Source organism: Sphaerodactylus townsendi, linkage group LG01 (genome assembly GCF_021028975.2).
Source record: "Sphaerodactylus townsendi isolate TG3544 linkage group LG01, MPM_Stown_v2.3, whole genome shotgun sequence".
NCBI lineage: Eukaryota > Metazoa > Chordata > Lepidosauria > Squamata > Sphaerodactylidae > Sphaerodactylus > Sphaerodactylus townsendi.
In genome coordinates, this window is record NC_059425.1 from 83,705,658 (window position 1) to 83,727,493 (window position 21,836).

Genomic DNA, 21,836 nt, shown 5'->3' on the forward strand with positions numbered 1-21,836 from the left:
TGCCACTGACTGCTGACTGGCATTCATTGAAGGTCTCCCATCGAAATACTAGCCAAAATCAGGGCTCAGTATGTGTGACTGGACCAAAGTCACCTGGCAACCTTTCATGGAACTGGTGGGTATTTGAACCAGGGTGGGTTTCCCAGGTCTTGGTTCAACACCTTAACCATTGCCCACATACTAGCTCTCCAACCTAATTCTACAAATAGAATATCGTGGTGGCGATAGAGCTCTTGAAGACAAGTCTTGGGGCCACGCCAAGAGCTCGCTGCCCGGCACGGAGGGGTGTCACAAATTGGGTTTGCGTCCATGTGGCACCTAGTAACTTCCTGTTCCAGTTCCCTTGGGGGATGTGCCGGACAGGGGTTCTGTCCGAAGGGCCTAAGGGGTCAGCTGGGGCTGCCCTATAACCAGGTTCAGCAGTTCGCTACCTGGGGGCCAGGATATGCTCTGTTATGCTCGCCCAGCTTCAACGTTTTGTTATATGTCAATAAATTTTGGCTGCGGCTGATTTCTTTTCCAACAAACGTGTCATGGTCATCAATTGAACGAGTCTCCACACATCCGCATGCAAAAGATACATACATGAACCACTGTTACGAAGTACATCTTAGAAATACAACAATTATATACTTTTAGACAAAAATATGAGCATTTAGACAAAACTATACTAATAAATAGAATATTGTGAGAATTTCAAAAGATGTATTGTCGAAGGCTTTCACAGCCGGAATCACTGGGGTGCTGCTAGAACACAGCCATACAGCCTGGAAACCACACAGCAACCCATTTTAACATAATATGAGTTTGTGTAGATGGCTGACTGAAATGTAGCCATCAGACATATTCTATTCACAGATGAATTTTGATAGAAAAACAGATTTCATTAGTGATAGCTATGCATGGCATTGGGGTTAAAAGTCGCTTTTTAATGAGTTACTCTGGTAATTGTCCATTACTCTGGTGCATTATTTGCTGTCATTTCTCAGTATTTATTGTTATTATTTATTGTATTTATTGTTAACTCCTGACCAATGAAGTAAGGGTTTGCAGTCATTCTGGAAAGAGCTCAAGACATCAAGGAGGAAAAGAACTCAATAGTTCAGAAAGATTTGCTTTAAAAAAAAGCACTTTGCAGTCAGTTTGGGATTTTCTACCTTTCTAAATAAGTTGTTGATATCTGCAAACTTTGCAAACTCACTGCTGTACAACACTTCTGATCAGTTATATAAAAAAATTTTTTTAAAAAATATTTTTATTGATATTTCGGAATTATTACAGATTTATATTGTGTACTTTATATACATCCTCCATATCTTTTTCCCCCTTTTTCCCCCTCCCCCTCCTTCTTCTTCTCTTCTTTAGATGCGCAGCAGCAGGTCCATTCTTTTCAATCTTCTTGTCCATTTTTCTTCTGTAATTCCAATTTCGTTTAGCCAGTCTTTGAATTCCATCCAAATCCCCTTCATATCCTTTTGTTTTTCTTGCCATATTTGATTTCTTGACATTGTGTCGAAAATTTCTAATTGTATTTGCTCCCATGTATATTCCAACCATTTCTGCATTGTCCAGATTTTTTTGTCCTTCCACCCCAATGCTATTACTGCATGGGCCGCTCTGATCATGAATTTGAAAAGTTTTCTTTTTCTTTGTTCTATTATAGTATAATCCAATATACCTATAAATAGTAAATCTATATTTATCTTTATTTTTACCTTTACATATTTTTCTATGTATTTTATCACATTTTCCCACATATTTTTTACTTCTATACATTCTAGCCACATATGGGTATATATTGCATTTTTATCTCCACAATGCCAACATTTCGGGCTGAGTCCACTTATCATATATGCCAACTGTTTCGGTGTTCTATACCATTTTAATATTAATTTCTTCTCTAGTTCTGCATATTTATCTATTTTTATTTTATTTATATTGTCTATAGTCCTTTTAATAAGATCTATGTCTTTCACTCCATCTTGTTGCCATTTTTCCATTATGATTCTTATCATAAATCCTTGATCTTCTATCATGTTTTTGTATAAAACTCCTAACATTTGTCCTTTCTTTTCCTCATATATTTTTATACAACTTTTCATTATACACTCTTCCTCCCTCCTGGAGGCTTTTATCTTTTCCCAGATTCCTCTTAATAGTAACCAGTTTTCTTTACCTCCTTTCTCTATAAAATTTGGAAACGGTATTAATTCTCCTCTTTCATTGTACAGTTGTGCTACCTTATATATTCCTTGTCTATGTAGAGATCTTATTGCTTGTGCTCCTTCCTGTCCAACCATGCTCGCGAGTGGTGCCGCATCCAGTAACCCTGGCATCCATTTTCCCTTCCATTTCTCCCAGATTTCCATTGACACCTTTCTAGGGCCTTTTAATTTTTGTCTTTCTATTTTTGAACAACTTGAATATATTCCAAAGCTACCCGTGTTCAAATTTATTTCATTTTCGAACTTCATCCATCTGTCTCTTTTATCTATTTGAATTCCCATCAAACTTTTTATTTGAAATGCCTCGTAATATTCCTGTAATTTTGGGAGCCCCCAGCCCATTAGTTTTTTAGACATATAGACTATTTTATTCATCACTCTTGGTTTCTTTTGATTAAATGCCCATAGTTTAATTTTCTTGTCCCATTCTTCAAATTGTTTCTTCTTAATCTCTAACGGCAAAGTACGAAATAGATAGAAGAGTTTTGGCATTATACACATTTTTAATGCTACTATTCTCTTAGAAATAGATAGATTCTTCCCTTGCCACTCCTTTAATTGCTTCGTTATTTTTTTCCATATTACTTCGTAATTATATTTAACATCTTTTCCTTCTTATTTGTTAATGTTATACCTAGAGTATTTAATCTTTCTTCTTTCTTCACCATTTCCCTTCCCTAGTAGTTTTTTTTTCTATATTATTTATTCCCAGGATTTCTGTTAGTTTTCTCTCCATATTTAAACTTCACCAAAACCAGAATGCTTTTTTGGAAAGTCTTCTAATATTATTTTTAATTCTTTTTAAAAGTTTCTACAGGGTTAGTTGTTATTAGTAATAAATCATCTGGGCAAATAAATTCTAATCTTTATTTCTTCTTTTATTGATTTTTATAGCCTTTGATCCTGCCAAGTTATTTCTAATTCTTATCCGCTTAGATATTCCATTGCTACTACGAATAATGATGGAGAAAGCGGACATCCTTGTTTCACACCTCTTTCTATCCTAATTTCTTCTGACCATCCATTATTTATCATAATCTTTGCTTTATTGTTTTTATATAATTCTTTTAATATCGTTATTAATCCCTTTTCCAAATCCCTGTCTTGTTCCATTTCTATTATTTGGAATAAATATGCATGGCTAACTGTGTCAAATGCTTTGTAGACATCTAATTTTATCATGGCATATTTTTTATCCTTTCCATGTTCCATCACATTCAATACATTTCTTATGGGATAGCTAATATCTCTATCCTTCACAAATCCGTATTGATCTTGACCAATTATTTTTGGTAATATTGCCTTTATTCTGTTCGACAATATTTTAGTAAATATTTTATAATCCTGGTTTAATAAACTTATAGGTCTATATGATTCAATTGCCTTTATTCTGTTCGACAATATTTTAGTAAATATTTTATAATCCTGGTTTAATAAACTTATAGGTCTATATGATTCAACCTGTTCTGGATTGCGTCCTGGTTTTAATATAGTGATTATTTCTGTTTCTCTCCATGTTTCTGGTATTTTCTGTCCCTTTAATATCTTATTATATAACCTTTGTAATTCAGGTATTAATATTTCTGCCATTTCTTTGTAATACTCTGCTGTAAATCCATCTAAACCGGGGAGACTTGTTGTTCTTTAATTGTTTTATTACTAAGCCTATTTTTTCTTGTGTTCTATCTTTCTCGATACGTTGTTTGTCTCCCTGTGTTCGGTCTTTTTTATGTATTTCTTTCTATCCTTTCTGTGTCTATCACTTTTAAATAATTTTTTGTAAGAGCACTGTGCGAGACAACTTTGTCTAATTCTTATGTTTCCTGTTATTCTTTTCATTATTTTCACTTCTTATTTCATTGGATTTAACTTTCTTTGTTTTTCTTTCTTTTCTTTAAATAATTGGCTAAGATTGTTTCATTGACTTTTTATATTGGTTCTTTGAAATTGATTTTTGACCCATGTGTCTTTTTTTTTTCCATAACTCTGACTGATCCAATTCCTCCAGTTGTTTATTTTAGTAGTTTTTTAATTCATTATAGTCTGTTATATTATTTCTGTTCTGTAGTTTGTCTCTGCAGTGCCTTTGATTTTTTCCACTCAATTGATGCTCCTTTCCTTATTTAATACCTTTTTTCTGTCTTTTTTGTATTTCTATACAATACCCTCTCATTACTGCCTTCGAGGCATCCCACAACATCCCGTCAGAGACGGTGTTTCTATTTTCTAGAAAATAATTTTTCATTCCTTCCTGTAAAACCTTCTTATTGCTTTCATTCTTCATTATAATATTATCATATCTCCATCACTATACTGTTTGTCCCTCTTTTGCCAGTCTGAATGTAGCTACCACCGGAGCATGGTTGTCCTGAAATCCACTCTTTTATGTGTCTGGATCTCTACACATTGTATAGACTCCCATGTTCTTTGTCCAGAAGATATAGTCTATGTAGCCAGTAAATTTTTTATGTCTGTTAGAATGAGAAAGTTTGGTTGTTGTGATTTTCCCGTCTCCCTCATACATATTAGTTATATTCCATTGTTTAAAGCCCTTATAAGTTCTCAAATCCATATTACAGTCTCCCACTATTAATGTTTCTCCCTTTATATCTCCCTTTGTACTCTGTTAAATTGTTTTTTTGTAGGAAACTCTTTTGCTTTTTGTTAGGTGCATATAAGTTCATTAGTGTTATTTGTATCTCTATTAAGGAAGCCTTGTAAACAAAATCCATCTCCCATTTTGATCCTTCAAATATTTTTTTGCACTTGTATGTTTATATTATTTTTCGCCAAAATAGCATAACACCATTCTTCTTTCCCTCTGCTCCTTGATTCACATAAGGTTCTCCAGCCCGGTAGCTTTATTAAAGAGGAGCAATATCTCTCTTTCTTTTATCTCGTTTCTTGGATGCAAACCAAATCCCAGTTTTCTTTCTTAACTAGTTTGGCTAGTTTAAATCTTTTTGAAATTGGAATTTAATCCGTTACACTATGTTACAGATACAAGTTTTAAATCTCCTGCCATAGAAGTAATAATTTTTGTCTACACTATTTTCGGGCCTGCTGCTGTTTTACATATCTATCATTCTTTTTCCCCCTCATTTTCCCCCCTTCTCCCCCTTTCCAGATGTTCTTGAGGAGAGATTCCTCCCTCCCACATCTTGGATTTTTTCGGCCTCCCCATGGTCTTCCCTAGCTCCCTCCCAGCATATATTCTTTAGTCAAATTTCTCTCTGTTAATGGCAATCAATCAGTTTCTAAAAAATTCTTACAACATTCAAATAAAAAGATACTTCTAAATACATACATATCAACTAGATTGCATCTTACAAGCGATATTTTTCCATCAAGAAGAGAGTTTTCTGTCTAAGTTCCGCCCATTTCCTGATGTTTACTGAAACAGTGCTTGAAGCTAGATAATACTTATTCAAAACAAATTTCTGGGAAATCTTTCCCAGGCTTGTTAAAGTAAACAATGTTAGAGCTAAGATTACTGTCTTTAATATCTTCTAAAAACTACATACAAAGAGTTATTTTAGTTAGTGATTGTTATTCCAGTTTAAATCTCTATTAGTACTTAGAGTGAAATGTTATATAGCTTCATTTAAAAGAATTTTTGAAGAAGTCTTGACTTATGTTTATCTTTCTTTGGCTTTGAACGTCTGGTATCTTGTGAAGTTGCAGCTTGGTCCCTGCATGTCGTCTTCTTCTGAATCACTGTCTGTCTGAGGTTCTGCAGCTTCCAAAGGAAAAGACCCAGTTTATCCAGGAAGTTGTTGTGCCTCCCTTTGGGGTTCTTGCTATATATTTCTGATTGCTTTCAAAGTGCAGGATCGGGCCATTGGTGGAAATCCATGAGAATTTTTTTATTTGCCTTATATATGGGGCGTTTGCTTAGGGCATTAATGCTTTCTTGATTTGCAGCGTTTCTGGTGAACGATCTTGTCTCACAAAAATTTTCTTGCCTTTATACATCAGAAGCTGAGCATTTCTCAGCTTCTTGTATGAATGTTTCTTTGATCTCTTCTGTGATTGCGTTTGAAAATGATGTCTGGAGTTCTGTTTCCCTGAGAAAATCCTCTGTGGGCTCTGTCTATGGATTTCGATTATTAAGATTTGGAATGTTTATAGAATTGAGCCACTGTATTAATTGGTTTTTTATATCTGTTTCATCCTCCATTCTCGGGACTCCAATTAAACGAAGGTTTGCACGTCTTTGTCTATCTGAGAGAGAGGCTATTTTTGATTTCAGGAAGTCAATATCATCAGTATTTTTCTTTATTTGTTTCTCGTTTTTAATCACTCTCTCCGCAGTGTTAGAAACTTTCTTTGACATGTCTTGTATGTCTTTATCAATTGCAATCAGGTTAGTCTGTGTTGTCTTAGTAAAGTCATCAAAGGAAGCCTTTATCTGATTTGTTAGCTCTAACAAATCTGTTTTGGTTACATAATTTTCCTTGGGCGCCACGTTTTTGCTTCGCCCTTTATCTTTTTAGTATTTTAATTGGACTCACCGGTTTGTTTTTCGTCTCTTCAAAGCTGTCCGGTGTTCTCTCTTTCGAGTTCTCTGTTTTAAGTTGATTATTAGTCTTTATCTTCTCTTTTATGCCATTAAATCTTTGTTGCTTGCCGGGAGGGTGTCGAAAAGCGTCTAATCCTTGTCGGACATGCGCAGAAAAGCCTTATAAAAAAATTAACCATGATCCTCCTGGTACGCAACCTCTTTAATTACTTCCCTTAAATTCAGAAAATAGCCAATTTGTTCCATCTGATTTTTAACAGGCTTTTGGTTTAAGATGTCTTGTAGTCCTATCCTATAATTACCAAGTGTCCTTAGATACTTTTAATAAGAACAATGTTGGTTTCCTTATCTATTTAGAGTTCTTGAACAGTCAGCAAGAATGTAGATACTGATGCTACCCATTTGTATTTTCAGAGTTAAAAATCACTTTATTCTAGTCTGTAATTCTGCAGGCTGAACATTCCTTTGTTATATTGATTAGTCAGAATTGTTGGTTGATATTTTCTTGGGTGGAATATAGTGAAAGCCACATTTGGGATTTTTGTAAATAATTAATGCAGGTGGGAAGAATTTGGACTTCTTGAACAGATGTGCACCCTGAAAGAACTGGAAATATATAGGTCTGTGTGTTTGTAGAATATTGGCAATTGCACATACCATGCAGAGACACCAAACCCCATATTACAGACACAACCACACCATATACAGTGTCTCAATCCAAACAAAAAATAGGATTCTTCAATCTTTTATAAATATAATCAATAAACACGGTTGCACTTACCTGTAACTGTTGTTCAGTAAATGGTCTGCTTTGCAGACACACATTGAGACTGTGCAGGTTGGCTGCGGAAAAGATTTCCAGAGCTTTCTAAAAGCCTAAAAATGCCCCTCCTCCCCTTGGTGCTTTCCTGCCAAAATGAGCACATTATCAGGAAGAAGGGTGCTACTGAGTCAGTTCTCTCCATGTTGCCACTGAAAACCTCAAGAAACAAAGGTTCCAGAGAGTTCACAGTGGGACAGGAAGGAGAGTTGTGGGCCTCCACAGAAGTCCACTCAATGAACCACAGCCACAGGTAAGTGCAACACTGTTTTTTTTAAGTGGCTTCTGTGCAGTCCCACATTGGGAGAATAGCAGTCTCATTGAACGAACAAACCATGAGCACCACCTTACCAATTATTGCTTAGCATTCACCCAGAGGTGCTTATAAATGAGCAAAAAGTTATCTACGAATGTCTCAAATGAAATACTGTACAGAAATGTGACAAGGAAAATCACAGCCCTGGTAGAAAGAGCTAAGATAGGTGAAACACATTGATAGGTGAAGAAACTAAGGTAGGTGAAGAACATTAATGCACTCAAGACAGGGTATGATAGCATGTGCTGACCTACAAGGATGGGCTGTATGAGGAGTCTGATAGGATGACCATACAAAGTAGTACTGGGTCTTCAATTGACATAAAAACCCAAGAAAGCTTGCATTCGAGGAATGTAAGATGTGCTCATGTTAGGAGTCAAAAACAATACCATAAAGATAGCATTGTGAGACACGAAGAGTAAGAGAAACCCTCTGGCAGGGTATCCTGGGCTGTTTCCGCAAGGGCGGAATACAGCGTCCCAGGGATGCTAAAAACAGTGTCCCTGGGGAAGGGTTCGCACGGCCGCCGCTGCTGCATCGCAGCAACAGCGGCCTTGCAGCCCCTGAGCGGCGCGAAGCTGCTGTTTCCGAATGGCAGCGGCTGGAAGGCGCCATTTCCCCCCTTTCCTGAACGCCTTACTGACCCTCCGACCTTCCGGTGCGTTGCCCAGGCCAGGGGACATGCCCCCCTGCCCTGCGACTCCAGAGATGTTGGGCAGGCCAGGGGGTATGTCCCCTGGCCTGGGCGATGTGCAGAAAGGTCGGAGGGACGGTAAGGTGTTTGGGGGACAGCACAGTCTCCGTGCAGGCTGCGCCGTCTTCCCTGCCCCTACCAGGATTGTCCGTGCGAACGGTCCCAGGGGGGGTGCGTCAGTGTCATTTACACCGACGCACCCCCGCAGCGGTAACGTGCTTGAGCTTGACCCTGAATGGGGGGCATGCTTTAACACTGTGAAACTTCATGAATTGAGGGGCATAGATTAGAACCCACAATATGTTCGTTCCATAGGTGGAAGGGCTGCACACTAAGATCCCAGTTATACAGGAAGTACCAGGAAACTACAAGCCAGTTGTGGTATAGTTTTTAAGAGTGTGGGATCAGGTTTGAATTCCCACTTCTGCCATGGAAGCTTGCTGGGTGATCCTGGGCCAGTCACTCTCTCAGCCTAACCTACTTCATAGGGTTATTGTGAGGATAAAATGAAGGAAGGAAAATGTTATAAGCTGTTGAGGAAAAATGTTATAACCTGTTGAGGAAAAATGCAAAGTATAAATGATTTATTTTTTAAAGAAAATATGTAAAATGTGTCCAGTGACAGAAGGAAAGGCTTCAACATAAGCTGAACAAAAAATGGAAAGGAGTCTGGCCAAAATAAAACCAATAGTTTAATAGGCAGAGACTCTTTTCCACTTAGAGGTGCAAGAGGTGGCAGTCAAGGACTGGCAACCTCTTGTATGCTACCCTAATTGCCTTGTATTGTGTAAACAGGCAATGGCTATTCCTCTTTTCCTGAGGGCTTCAACATTTCTGAATACTATTGTCTTATCAACTTTTCCTAACAATATTGTATTCTCAGCTCATAATGTAACCAAAGTATGATAGTCTCAGTTTAGCAATTTTAGCTCTTATGGAAATTTCAGGCTTGATTTGAACTACAAACTACTGATTTGTCTTTTTGGGTGTCCACAATATCCATAAAAGTTTCATCCAACAACATGTTTCTCAGAAATCAATTTTCTTCCAGTCTACTTTTTTCATGTCTACTTTCTTCATTGTCTGGCTTTCACACCTATGCATAGTAATGGGAAATACTATAGCCAGAATTAACTTGATCTTGGTCACTAGCCTCTTGTTCGAAATACAGGTTGTGCATCAAAACAATCAGATGTCATTGCACATCCATTTCTTGTAAAACCACCATAGGCTTTCATGATCCATGTAGTCAAAAACTTTGCTGTAATCTATGAAACACAAGCTGATTTTCTTCTGAAATTCTCTTGCATGCTCCAGTAACCAACCTAAATTTGCAATATGAACCCTTGTACCTCTTCTTTTTCTGAATCCAGCTTGAACATCAGGCATTTCTTGTTCCATATATGGTAACAGTCTTTGTTGTACAATTTTGAACAGCACTTTACCCATTTGAGTAATTAATGCAAAGTTGTGATAGTTGCTGCAGTCTTCAATGTCTCCTTTTGGAATTGGAATGTAAATTGACCATTTTCAGGCCACAGGGCATTGTTTTCTTTCCCACATTTGTTGGCAGATTCTTGTCAAGATTTTGATGAACTCCATTTCTGTGGCATGGAATAGCTCTATTCCCATCTACTCCTGGTGATTTGTTTCTCTCAGTTTCTCTCAATGCAGCTTTCACTTCACTTTTTGAAACTGTAGATTCTTCTTCAAAAGATCCTTCTTGAAGGGAATCTGCCATCCTTTCATCTATTTTAAATATACTTTAAAATACACATGAATAGATGGTTTGTACATAAAGGCAGGCATAAAATGCAATTAATAAATCTTTCATCTGCTCTTCTTAAGTAAGAAGCACTCAAAACAACACCTTTTTCTGTCTCAGGGGGAATAATAAACTGAATAGGTCAATTAAGGGAATTAATGGGAAGACAAGAAAAGTCTTGGGTGTAAGCCCACAAAGCAATACAGATATGAAAAATAATTGTCAGAAATCTGTGAATGCTAGACAAGGCAGCAGTCCACAGAATTTTTACTCTCACTTATAAATTACTACAGAGGATTAATTAATTTAGAGGATTTTTCACGTCTGCTACCAGAGACTCCTTCAGTTGGAGATGGTGAATTTGAACCTGGCATCTTGAGTGTGCAGAATGTGTGCACTACCCACAAGACACCACATTAATTGAAGGAGGAAAAAAGAGATGGCCATTAAGTATTTGTCATTAAGCTTTATCACATACACTACAGTCATAGACATCTGAAGAAGTAAGCTGGACTTACAAAAACTCATGTCAAAATAAATGTTGGACTTCAGCATATCACTGGGCTTTTGCTTTGCTATACACAGATACAATCTGTCATTGGATATGCTAAATAGCGTCAATTTTACATACACTGGTCAATTCCCTTAATACTCCAGGATGAGGTTGAATAAAAGATAAAAGAATCATAAAGGAATATTTACTTCCTGAGTTTATATTTATGTAAAATAGTATGTATATGTACATACATACATCCCATTTTTACAGTTACGTATCTGACCGCTTAATAAAGGGAAACGTGTTGTAACAATTGGAGGGTCCTGCTTAATAAGTTAAAAAAAATATTTGCACAAGGCGCAGCTGCACCTGACAACTTTATCCTACAGAGATGTTGTTTTTACACCGGCCCAATTGTTTTGGAAGGTGGGAAAAGGAAATTTCCAACAGGTTTTGGAATTCTCTGCAACCTGCGGCTCTCCAGACGCCCGCGGACCACAACTCCCATCAGCCCCTGCCAGCATGGCCAATTGGCCATGCTGGCAGTGGCTGCTGGGACCTGCGGTCCACGAACATCTGGAGAGCCGCAGGCCGCAGACCCCTGCATTAGACCACTGTTTCCAGACAGATAGCTGAAGCATCGCTGGAGAGAGCTTTAAGCTACGTCAGCATTCTACACACCCAGCATATACTTACGGCAGTAAAATCACAACCAGTATTTCATCGAAGTACAGCTTTGCTCTGTTTCTGACAATGCTCTTAAGTAGTCAAGGGGGGAAAAAACCAAACCATTTTGATAATTAGATGCATGGGGCTGGAGAGAACGTTCACATATGTCCATAGATTACGGAAACCATAAACTCAAAGATTTATCACCGTGTGCATCTTAAGTGCCTACTAATGCTGCAGGGGGAAAAAACCCCAAAATAAACCAGCGGCAGACGTCATCATCTGCCAAGTCATGGGTGGCTGGAATAGTCCTTATTGGTGGTGCTGATATGCATTGCCCTTGGCATAAAGGAATATAATAACCTGTTGATTAACAATTTACAAGGTATTTGTCTGTGGGGGGGAGCAGATTCCACTTTCCATCCAAGCGACTAGTTTACAGCCCTCATATATTGTCCACAGTGGCAGTTTAATATGTGGGCTATGACCAATAAGAGAGGTGATCACTGGAGTCCAGTGAATATTTACTAGAGGACTGTAGTAGGGATCCTGGAAGTAGCCAATTTAATGCAAGTTTGCATGTCAAGGACTTCCCCTCTTGGGCTCATTTTGGGTAGAAACATGACACTCAAAGATGTGTGTTTATTTATCTATGCCTCGCAGGGTATACATACAGTGACTCAAAGCAGCTTATAACATTTTCTACTTTTTCATTTCATCCTTGCAAGGACCCTGAGAGGAAGGTCTCCCAAACCCTAGCTCAGTGCTCCAACCACTATTCTACATTAGTTCTTTCATTACAAATGGTATCACACAGGAATTACTCCAGAGACAGGTTGAACTCAATTAAAACAAGAACTCTCTCTGGGATGTATCAATGAGAATGAGAACCCTGGAGAAAGCCAGTGCCATTCCTTGATAAGAAGAAGGGACTGTGGCCACATATTGAACCAACAGGAAAACGGCCTTCAAAAGGATTGACCTTTGAAAAAGAGCCTTTCAGAATCCAAGGGTTTATCAAATCATGTTTTCTGGTTAAACTGATGACAGAAAGAGCAGACAGCTCATGTGATAGGCAGATAAGGCACAGAAAATGGACATTTATTAGTTTCATTTTAAAGCCACAGTTGGCTCAATCCCAAAAAGGCCTCTTTTGAGGCATAATGACAAAGCTGAAATCAGAAACTTTTTCTTCTTTAAATGTAGTTTTATTCCTCACTTTGATGACCATGTGCATGTTAAGTGTCACTTCTGACTCATGATGACCCTATGCGCTTTGATCCATAATCCATAAATGTTTCCTATGGGAATTAAGGCTGCCAGCTTTGAGTTTGGAAATACCAGGAAATTTCGAGGATAAAGCCTGAGAAAGGCAGCATTTGTAGAGGGGAGGGACTTCAATAATATAATGCTTTCAAAACAGCCGTTTTTGCCAGATCATTGTCTCCCTGACATCCCATGTAATAGCATGAGATATCTAACCACAACCTGGAGTCTGGCAACCCTGATAGGAATGGGATTCTCAGTCAAAAGGACAAGATTTTATTTATTCAAAATATAACACTTGATAAGATTACAGTACTTCCCATTTAAACAATGTCTCATGACAATTGCACAAATAATAGCAAGGCAGTTATCATTTTACTTTTAAAATTACATAGACAATACAATTGTTATAAAACTTTTAGGCTAACTTGTAAAAAGACAATGTGTTTGACTAGACTAAAGGATTATTAGTGGTGCACAAAGATCGTGCCCTTGACCATGCAGTCATGCAGCATGCAACATAGCAGCACTCAACAAATTGCAAAGAATGGGGAAGAAAATCAAGGGATGCTCACACAATTATTTGTCAAGGGTCTCCTTACCAAACAGTGAAATCCTATGCCTGACAAGAACTCCAAGTTTGCAGAACAGGCTAAAGACAAAGGGAAAATAAAAGAGGAAAGAGGAAAAAGAAACAAAGAAGAAAAATAACAGCTGATATATGAGCAAGGAAAAGCAACGCGATGTTTTGCAGAAGGAATCAACTGTCTGAGCAGGATGTAGGACTGAGAATATTAAAACAAGTTTTCAAGACCATCTCCTTAACAAACATAGTTAAATAAGCACATATTATAATTAAAGAAAAAGAAAAAAACATTGACAACAAAGTTAATAACTTTAGAGAACTTATATGAATAGCTACTGAAATAGCAGCAAGTAAATGTAAGTAAAAGATTAACTCTGTGCTGGGTTATGGCTACAAAATGTGATTATGGTAAGTAAAAAAACAAAGCAGATGCAAACAACAACTGTATTGCATGTTTTTAAAGGAAGAAGTGGAAAATGGAGCTGCCAGAAGACAATGCAACATTTTAGTTGCCCTATCTAACCAGAAATTAGATTACACACCAAAGGGCTTTATTGGCATTAAAACTAGATTACAGTTCATGAGAGGGGTTGTGGTTCAATGGCAGAGCTTCCACATGGCATACAGAAGGCCCCAGGTTCAATCCCCAGCCTCACCAGGTAAGGATCAGGGGATAGGTCATATGAGTGACTTTTATGTAAGACCCTAGACAGCCGCTGCTAGTCTGAGTACACAATACTGACTTTGACTGATTCAGTGATTGGATGAGGTGTGACTCTAAGACGTTTCTTTAATTGCCTCGCAAAAACAGCTAAGTGTGCCATCAGACATTCCTACTGATAAAATGTTATTCCAGATATGTCCTTATTTATAAAGCAGAGATAAGCAGATGTTTTATGGCTAGGCTGCCTGTAGTGAAGAGGAACTAATTTCAAATGTTATTCTGGGAGTGGTGTTCAAACTGTGAGTCAGGATCCACAAGTGGATCTTTCACACTGGGCCTCAAGATCAGCAGGGAGGAGGAGAAACAGGATGATCTTGGAGAGGAGAATCAATGGCAAATTTGGCTTGCCTCTGATCTGTACAATGTGGAAAATGGCCAAGAAACACAGCCTGTCAAAAAGTAACACCATATATTTACAAACACTAAACATGAACCAAACATAAACTAAAATAATCCTAGAAGGAAGCTAACAAAATTTTTAAAAAATTTGTTTCCGAGATTCACTACTTTACAGCCCAAAAATGCAAAGCAACCATGACTTGGACTGTTTACTATGAACCCCAATCCTGAACCTCAAGCTGAAAATACCTAGGGAGCCAACTAAGCTTTATGCTGGTATATATGGAAGTTACATCAGCATATCTGAGAGGTATACTGGTACAGTGGAACCTCGGTTTTCGTTGGTAATCCATCCGAAAAGAATCAATGAAAACTGAAACCGATGAAAACTGAGGCAAACTTTTCCATAGGAATCAATGTAAATCCAATTAATCCGTTCTAGGCACTCCAAAAAACATACCAAAAACACATTTTTTGGTGAATAAACATAGTGTTTAACAAACAATAACACTAGGACCAGCTTCAGAGCCAGTGGACCAATGTCGCTCCAAAGAGGTCTGTTTCTGACGCCTCTTTAAGATTTGTCTGAAATGGGACAAGACATTGTCATTAAACGAGTTGCAGACATGGCCAGCAACAGCTTTGCCCGGGTGATTTTTCTCCACAAACCCCTGCACCTTACTGAAAATCGATGAAAACCGATGCAAATTTATGAAAACTGAGACAAATTTTTCACTGAAAAAAATCGATGAAAACCGAAACTGATGAAAGCCAAAGGAACTGAAAACCAAGGTTCCACTGTGTAGCAAAACCACACTAGCAGCTATCTGCCATGGTTGGGAGCTGAAGATATTATGGTAGCCATGACACAAATGTAGGAACAGGGAAAGCCAGAGGTGGGCTGTGGGTGGAGCTGATCTTGTCAGTGACCTAAGCCTCTGAGCCTGGGAACACTCCCATAGTCAGCATAAAGTTAACCTAGTGAAAACCATGGTATAGCCCATAGATACTAATGCAGAGGGAAAGTCCAAATGCACCCCCAGCCCCAGACAAATCCCCAAACCTGGTGTAGCTCAGCATGCCACCTACAGCCACAGTCAATCACCCTCCTCCTGCTGTACTCCATATGGCTTCATGGAACTGCTGCCCAGACACCCAAGGCATCAATTGCCTTGCAGCATTATGCTCCATGGAAAAGCCCCGGAAGACACAGTTGAAACACAGCTTCACACAGGTGATGGGTAATTTTTTGAATGGCAACACCATGGTCCCTTCTGCATGGCCATGTAGAGCAGTGTGGGGCCAGTAAAACGCTGTTGTAGGGGAGGTGTTCACACTGCTGCCACGCACACAATCCCACAACAGTGTTTTTTGGACTCGTTCATTGAGCGAGTCTTTTAGAAATAACGGCCCCAGAATCAACTGGGTCGTAATTGTGACAGGGGGCAGGGCACATGGTGAGCGCCGGAGCAGTGAGCATGCGTTCTCTGGGCTGGCACAATCATGTGATGTGCACGAGTGTTAGGGTAGCACACGGTTGCTCCGGCCTTCTTCAACGCCTCGAGCAAACTGACCCACCCTCCCTCCCTATTTGGGCAGGGTTTTGGTGCTGCTCATTTTGTTGCAGCCTTGGTGGTTTGGGCAGAGGAGCGCATATTTAGGGGGAGGCTGAGCTGCCGTGCTGGTCCTCCCATGACTGGGGGCCTTCATAAGAGGCTTGGGGTGGGGTGGGCTCATGGCGCATGCCACAGAGGCCTCTGCAATTTGAGTCTGACATCTCAACAGATAGGGGCCCACAGCGGATGGGTTTCCAGGTGGCCCAGGACCTCCTGTCCTCCCCAGTATGGATTGGGGTGTGGTACTGTGGTCAGCCAGGGGTGCTGACTGGCCACAATAACGATGCGCTTTTGTTGCTTGCCCAGCTTCTGCCTCAATAAAGGGCTGCGGCGCAATTTAATTCCAAGATGTGTCCTGTGGTTATTTCACCAGAAGGAACCTCTGCACATCTGGGCACAAAACGTTGGCTTCCACCAAATAGCACCAGAGGGAACCCTGCATTTTTCCCACGCCACCCCCAGTCCCATCTTACCTTGTCCTGGCTGTTGGCGCTCTGCAGAGGCCAGGGGACACTCCTCCAGCAGCCAGGACAAGGTAAGACAGAACTGGGAGCGGTGCAGCCCATGCGAAGGCCACGCTGCCAGCTGCTGGGCCAGTTGGCTGTTCATTCAAACAGCCCCCCGGGGGTTCACTGGTGTTAACAATGCCAGTGAACCTCCGCTCACCCGCCCATGTGGAAAGGGCCCATGAGTTTTAGGAAGCCTCAGAATGTGGAGACCCACTCTAGAGCAGAGGTAGGAATATAAGAATCCCCAGGGCCACTTAGGAATAACTCTACCATAATGGCCATCATAATGTAGGTCATGGCCAATACTCATAATTATCCATCTCTCTGTTTAACATATGTGAAGCTGGTGATTCAAAAAGGATGAAATCTTGGAAGACAATATTCTTGATATAGAATGTGTTGGCTTCCATGACCAGCATGGATCACGCCACTCTGCCACAAGAGTGCTATCTGGTTTCAGTTCAGCTCCTGCACTGTCCTAAGCTAGTTGGACAACCATTAGCCTTGCAAGCTGTCCCAGCCACAGGGATGGTGAGATAAGGAGGGGTCACCCCTTCTCCCCATTGCCTTTTGGAGCAGCTTGCAAAGGCACAGGAGCTATACAGGACAGGTTGGCAACCCCAGTCATAGGGGTTTCTTTATCTCCTTGCTTTATCTCCCCCATCTTTATCTCCCTGCTGCTGTTCAACAAACTCTGGAATGCTCTGTAGCTGCATCCCCGCCAGATTGGTGTTAAACAGATGTGGGTTGATCTCTAACCCCTCCCAAAGTTAACCCTTTGCTGACAGTTTTGTGAAGCTCACATGGGAAGTCTGCTGAAGGCTGGGACAAGTATGCTCTTGAAAGGGGGATAAGTTGGGGCTCTGGGTCTCACAGTCACCCAGGTCACTTACGGCAGCTGATAAACCATGCACATCACCTGCAGACAGGGGTGCTGAGGGTAAAAGAGGTGCTAGGTCACATGGGAGCTGATGACAGTTATGGCCCTCTGAGTACAGGAGAGGGGACTGCAAAGGGGCATACATTCAAAAATGATGGGCACGTAGGCTGGATATCAGGGTGATTCCATCCACCACTAGGTTCTTTGTGTGGCCAAAATGTCAGCTGCGCACAGCTCAACTGCCTCCCTGGGTGGTATTGGTGGCATTGGCCATGACATCCCTAGGCAGCTCCACTGGACCAAGGCTATTTTTGCAATGTAACCTGACCAGTTCTATATGATAGATGATGAGATCAAGGCTGGCAGGGAATGCCTAATACCTTATGCTATTCCCCAATTATGTAAATCTGGTTGACTCAGTTGACTCAGTTGTTAGGATGCATGCATTTTGCTGATGATTGCCAACCAACAGGTAGATTTTTGCCTTTAGATCCCCACCTGAGGCCTTCCATTTACCACATGGGTGCCTTTAACCCCCCCCCCCCCCCGCCTCCATTTACCACATGGGTGGCTGGAATAGTCCTTATTGGTGGTGCTGATATGCATTGCCCTGTTGCTGCCCCAATGCCTGTAGTCACTCTACTTGTAGTTCCAGATGCATTCTGGGATAAACTCACATCTGTGAGTTTCCCTGTAACATTTTAATTCCAGGGATTGCTGCAGCTCATCCCACTAGCCTCCGTAAGGATTATGGTTTCTGCAGGTCTTTCATCCCTATCTTCTGGAGCTCTGCTTGTGAGCAAGAAGAGTGTGCCTTTAGGAAGCCAAGGCTATGTTGGTTTGCAGCAGTGGGCTGTGCCTCTGCATGCTACAAGGATGTCAGCAAGACACTGCTCTAACTGGTGGGGTGTTGCCTGGGTTGCTAGGAACTTTGTCCTGCTCTCTATTAGTCTGGACTTCACAGAGGGGTGTTCATTGTTATTCTTTCTCCTTTGCAGAAGTACAGTGGTGAAGTTCCACTGGTGCATTTATGCTGAAGCTGGCAACTCTCAGGATTGTGATACAAGTAGTCTACTTATCTTTGTATGCTGAAAAAAATCAGCATATCTGCAAATCAAAAACATGAAAAGTGATATTAAAATATACCTTAAAAGGTATCTGAACATTTCAAATTTAGATTCCAATCATTGTAAAAAAATCATTAATCAACAGATTTTTTTAAAAAAAATGTCAAAAATAGGCCAGTCTTCATCTTTGCCCTGCAGATTTAAAACAAACAGAAATTGTATTGTCGAAGGCTTTCACGGCCGGAATCACTTGGGTGCTGTGTGGTTTCCGGGCTGTATGGCCGTGTTCTAGCAGCATTCTCTCCTGACGTTTTGCCTGCATCTGTGGCTGGCATCTTCAGAGGATCTGATGTTGCGAAAGCAAGTGGAGTATATATCTGTTGGAGTGTCCAGGGTGGGTGGGGAAACCTTGTCTGTGAGTAACAAAGGCGGCAACCAGGTCAATAGTTGAGGGCATCTGAATAGAAGTATGAGTAACAATGAAGACTATAGCTCTGGGAGTAACCCACTGTAGATAGCAAGGTCACTGGTGGGAGCATCTGAATAGAAGTATCCTGGCCTTTGTTTCTTTTGGCCATGACCATTGGACAAAAGAAAAAAAGGCCAGGGATACTTCTATTCAGATGCTCCCCACCAATGCACCTTGCTATTCTGAGGGTTACTCGCAGGCTATAGTCTTCATTGTTACTCATACTTCTATTCAGATGCCCTCAACTATTGGACCTGGTTGCCACTGTTACTTCCAGCAGATAAGGTTTCACCCACCCCTGGACACTCCAACAGATATATACTCCACTTGCTTTCCCAACATCATATCCTCTGAAGATGCCAGCCACAGATGCAGGCGAAACGTCAGGAGAGAATGCTGCTAGAACACGGCCATACAGCCCGGAAACCACACAGCACCCAAACAGAAATTGCTCCAGTCGATGAAGTGTGTGACAGAGAAATCTAGCCTTTAGTTACACAGTGATGGTTAAATAGGAATATAAAAGAGGTAGCAATAGCATGGGAAACAATTATGGGGTTGAAAAGGGACCAAAGAAATGTTCCAGATAATAACGAATAGGAAGTGATTATCATGTGAAAATAAGCACGTCAGTATGAATTTTGTCTCTGCCTTGATAGGTGCATCCACAAATCTGCCAACCTTCCATAATCAATTATTTTAATTATATTTTTTAATATTTAATTATATTTTACCTTGTTACCATTTCTTTCTCCTTGTTAGAGGCATGCCCCCCACTGCTGAGAGGCCGGCTAGCTGCAGATAGGAAATACAGGCGATGATTTTTGAAATATTGGTCAATTAAAGGGAGGACAACCTGGAATAAATGCATGAAACAGAAACAAATATCTTAAGGTCTGCTGTCCCATCAGTCTTGTTACTCAGTTCATATCAGTTTCATAGTACGGCAGATTTGCTAACACATATATTTATAGACCACTCTCCCCCTCCTAGGCAGCCTCAGAGTAGTTTACAACAGTCATAAGCCTGCTGCATCAGACCAGAGTCCATCTAGTCCAGCACTCTGCTACTCGCAGTGGCCCACCAGATGCCTTTGGGAGCTCACATGCAGGATGTGAAAGCAATGGCCTTCTGCTGCTGCAGTAGTGCCCTAAGCACCTTGGTCTGCTTAAGGCATTTCGCAATCCTCAGACTCAAGGGAGGGATCAAGATTGGTGAAAGCTAAGTAGATTGACTTCTCCTCCATAAATCTGTCCAAGCCCCTTTTAAAGCTATCCAGGTTAGAGGCCATCACTACCTCCTTTGGCAGCATATTCCAAACACCAATCACGCATTGCATGAAGAAATTTTTCCTTTTATTAGTCCTAATTTCCCCCCCCCCCCCCAGCATTTTCAATGTATGCCCCCTGGTTTTAGTATTGTGAGAAAGAGAGAAAAATGTCTCTCTGTCAACATTTTCTACCCCACGCATAATTTTATAGACTTCAATCATATCCCCCCTCTGATGTCTCCTCTCCAAACTAAAGAGTCCCAAACGCTTCAGCCTCTCCTCATAAGGAAGGTGCTCCAACCCCTCAATCATCCTCATTGCCCTTCTCTGAACTTTCTGTCTCTTCGATATCCTTTTTGAGATGTGGCGACCAGAACTGAACACAGTACTCCAAGTGCGGTTGCACCACTGCTTTATATAAGAGAACGACAATCTTTGCAATTTTATTATCAATTCCCTGAGGCTCGTACTGTCTCCCTTCCAGCTTTCACCAGCCATTATGGACATGGATCTAAGGAGCAAGTGGTAGGGTTCACAGCCACCAGAATAATGTCATCATCACCCGGGAGAGATGGTTAAATTGGCCAACATGGCCAAAGGACCTCCAGCTCACTGACTTTGTCAAGGTCCTTGTGGGACCTTGGTGGAAAGGTCCTGGCAGAGCAACAAGATTTTATCCATAAAAACATTTGCAAATGCCAAACAACCAATGTCCATTTGAAGGTCACTCTATGAGATCAGTCAAAGATCTTATTACCCTAAACAGATGTGCCAGGCAAGAGCCAGCTGATGTGATAGAGAGTATATAAAATTCCTTTTTAATGGCCTTTTTAATTCCTTTTTAACTGTCTCATAGGATCTCATAAAGGTTCTATAAAATATTCTCATTCATCACAAGTATTCCGCCAACCTCACTCTAGTTATTTAAGCTCCATTTTTTCCTCTGTAGCTCCAAGATATACCAAACAGCCAGTTTGTAGGGGGGGAGGGCAACCTCATGGATGGTTTTAGAGAGATAGCTATGCCACTCATGTATCAGTTCATCTATTTCTATTTACATTTCTTACCCACCCTTTACCACAGTCTTACCAACACAGGCAATGTATTCCATTTCCTTCCATGTTGTTTCTCAAAAAAATTTTAAATATTCAGGAGATAATTCTGTCCTTCTGCATGGAGGATATAAAGTACAGGTGTGCACAGATGATGAGTACCAATGGTAGGGTACAGACAAACCCAGACTATGCAGTACTGAAAATTAAAATATTTGGAAAACGTCTATGCCACCCTCTCCAGAATCTCCAGATGGGGAATCTCTGGAAAGCTGGTCTATCTATCCCTAAGAAGAACTGGAAGACTTGGCTCTCTGGAGACCTGATCTTCACACAGAAAAAAAACAGTGGCTAGACCTGGCTGTTGTGGAGACCAGGTCTACCAGTTCTTCTTAAAGGCAGGTAGATCAGCTCTCTGAGAAGTGACAGAAGGTGGAGGCTGGTGAGGCGAAGCCTGGAGGAGGAGGCATCACATTTTCCTGCTTTACAAAGGGGTGGTCAGGGCACCCCAAAGAAGTGGTGCCCAGGAATCACAACTAGACTTGTACCAC

The 21,836-nt window shown here is 40.5% G+C and overlaps 1 protein-coding gene across 1 annotated transcript in view; it reads right to left on the reverse strand.

The window, feature by feature from the left end:
• Positions 1–21,836, reverse strand: part of RYR2 (ryanodine receptor 2) — a 464,284-nt gene that overhangs the window by 128,133 nt on the left and 314,315 nt on the right. Inside the window, exons 63-64 of the mRNA XM_048485659.1 lie at positions 19,698–19,819; positions 13,376–13,425 (exon numbers count right to left, since the gene is read on the reverse strand). Coding sequence (XP_048341616.1) covers positions 13,376–13,425; positions 19,698–19,819 — 172 coding nt within the window. The remainder of the gene's footprint in view (positions 1–13,375; positions 13,426–19,697; positions 19,820–21,836) is intronic.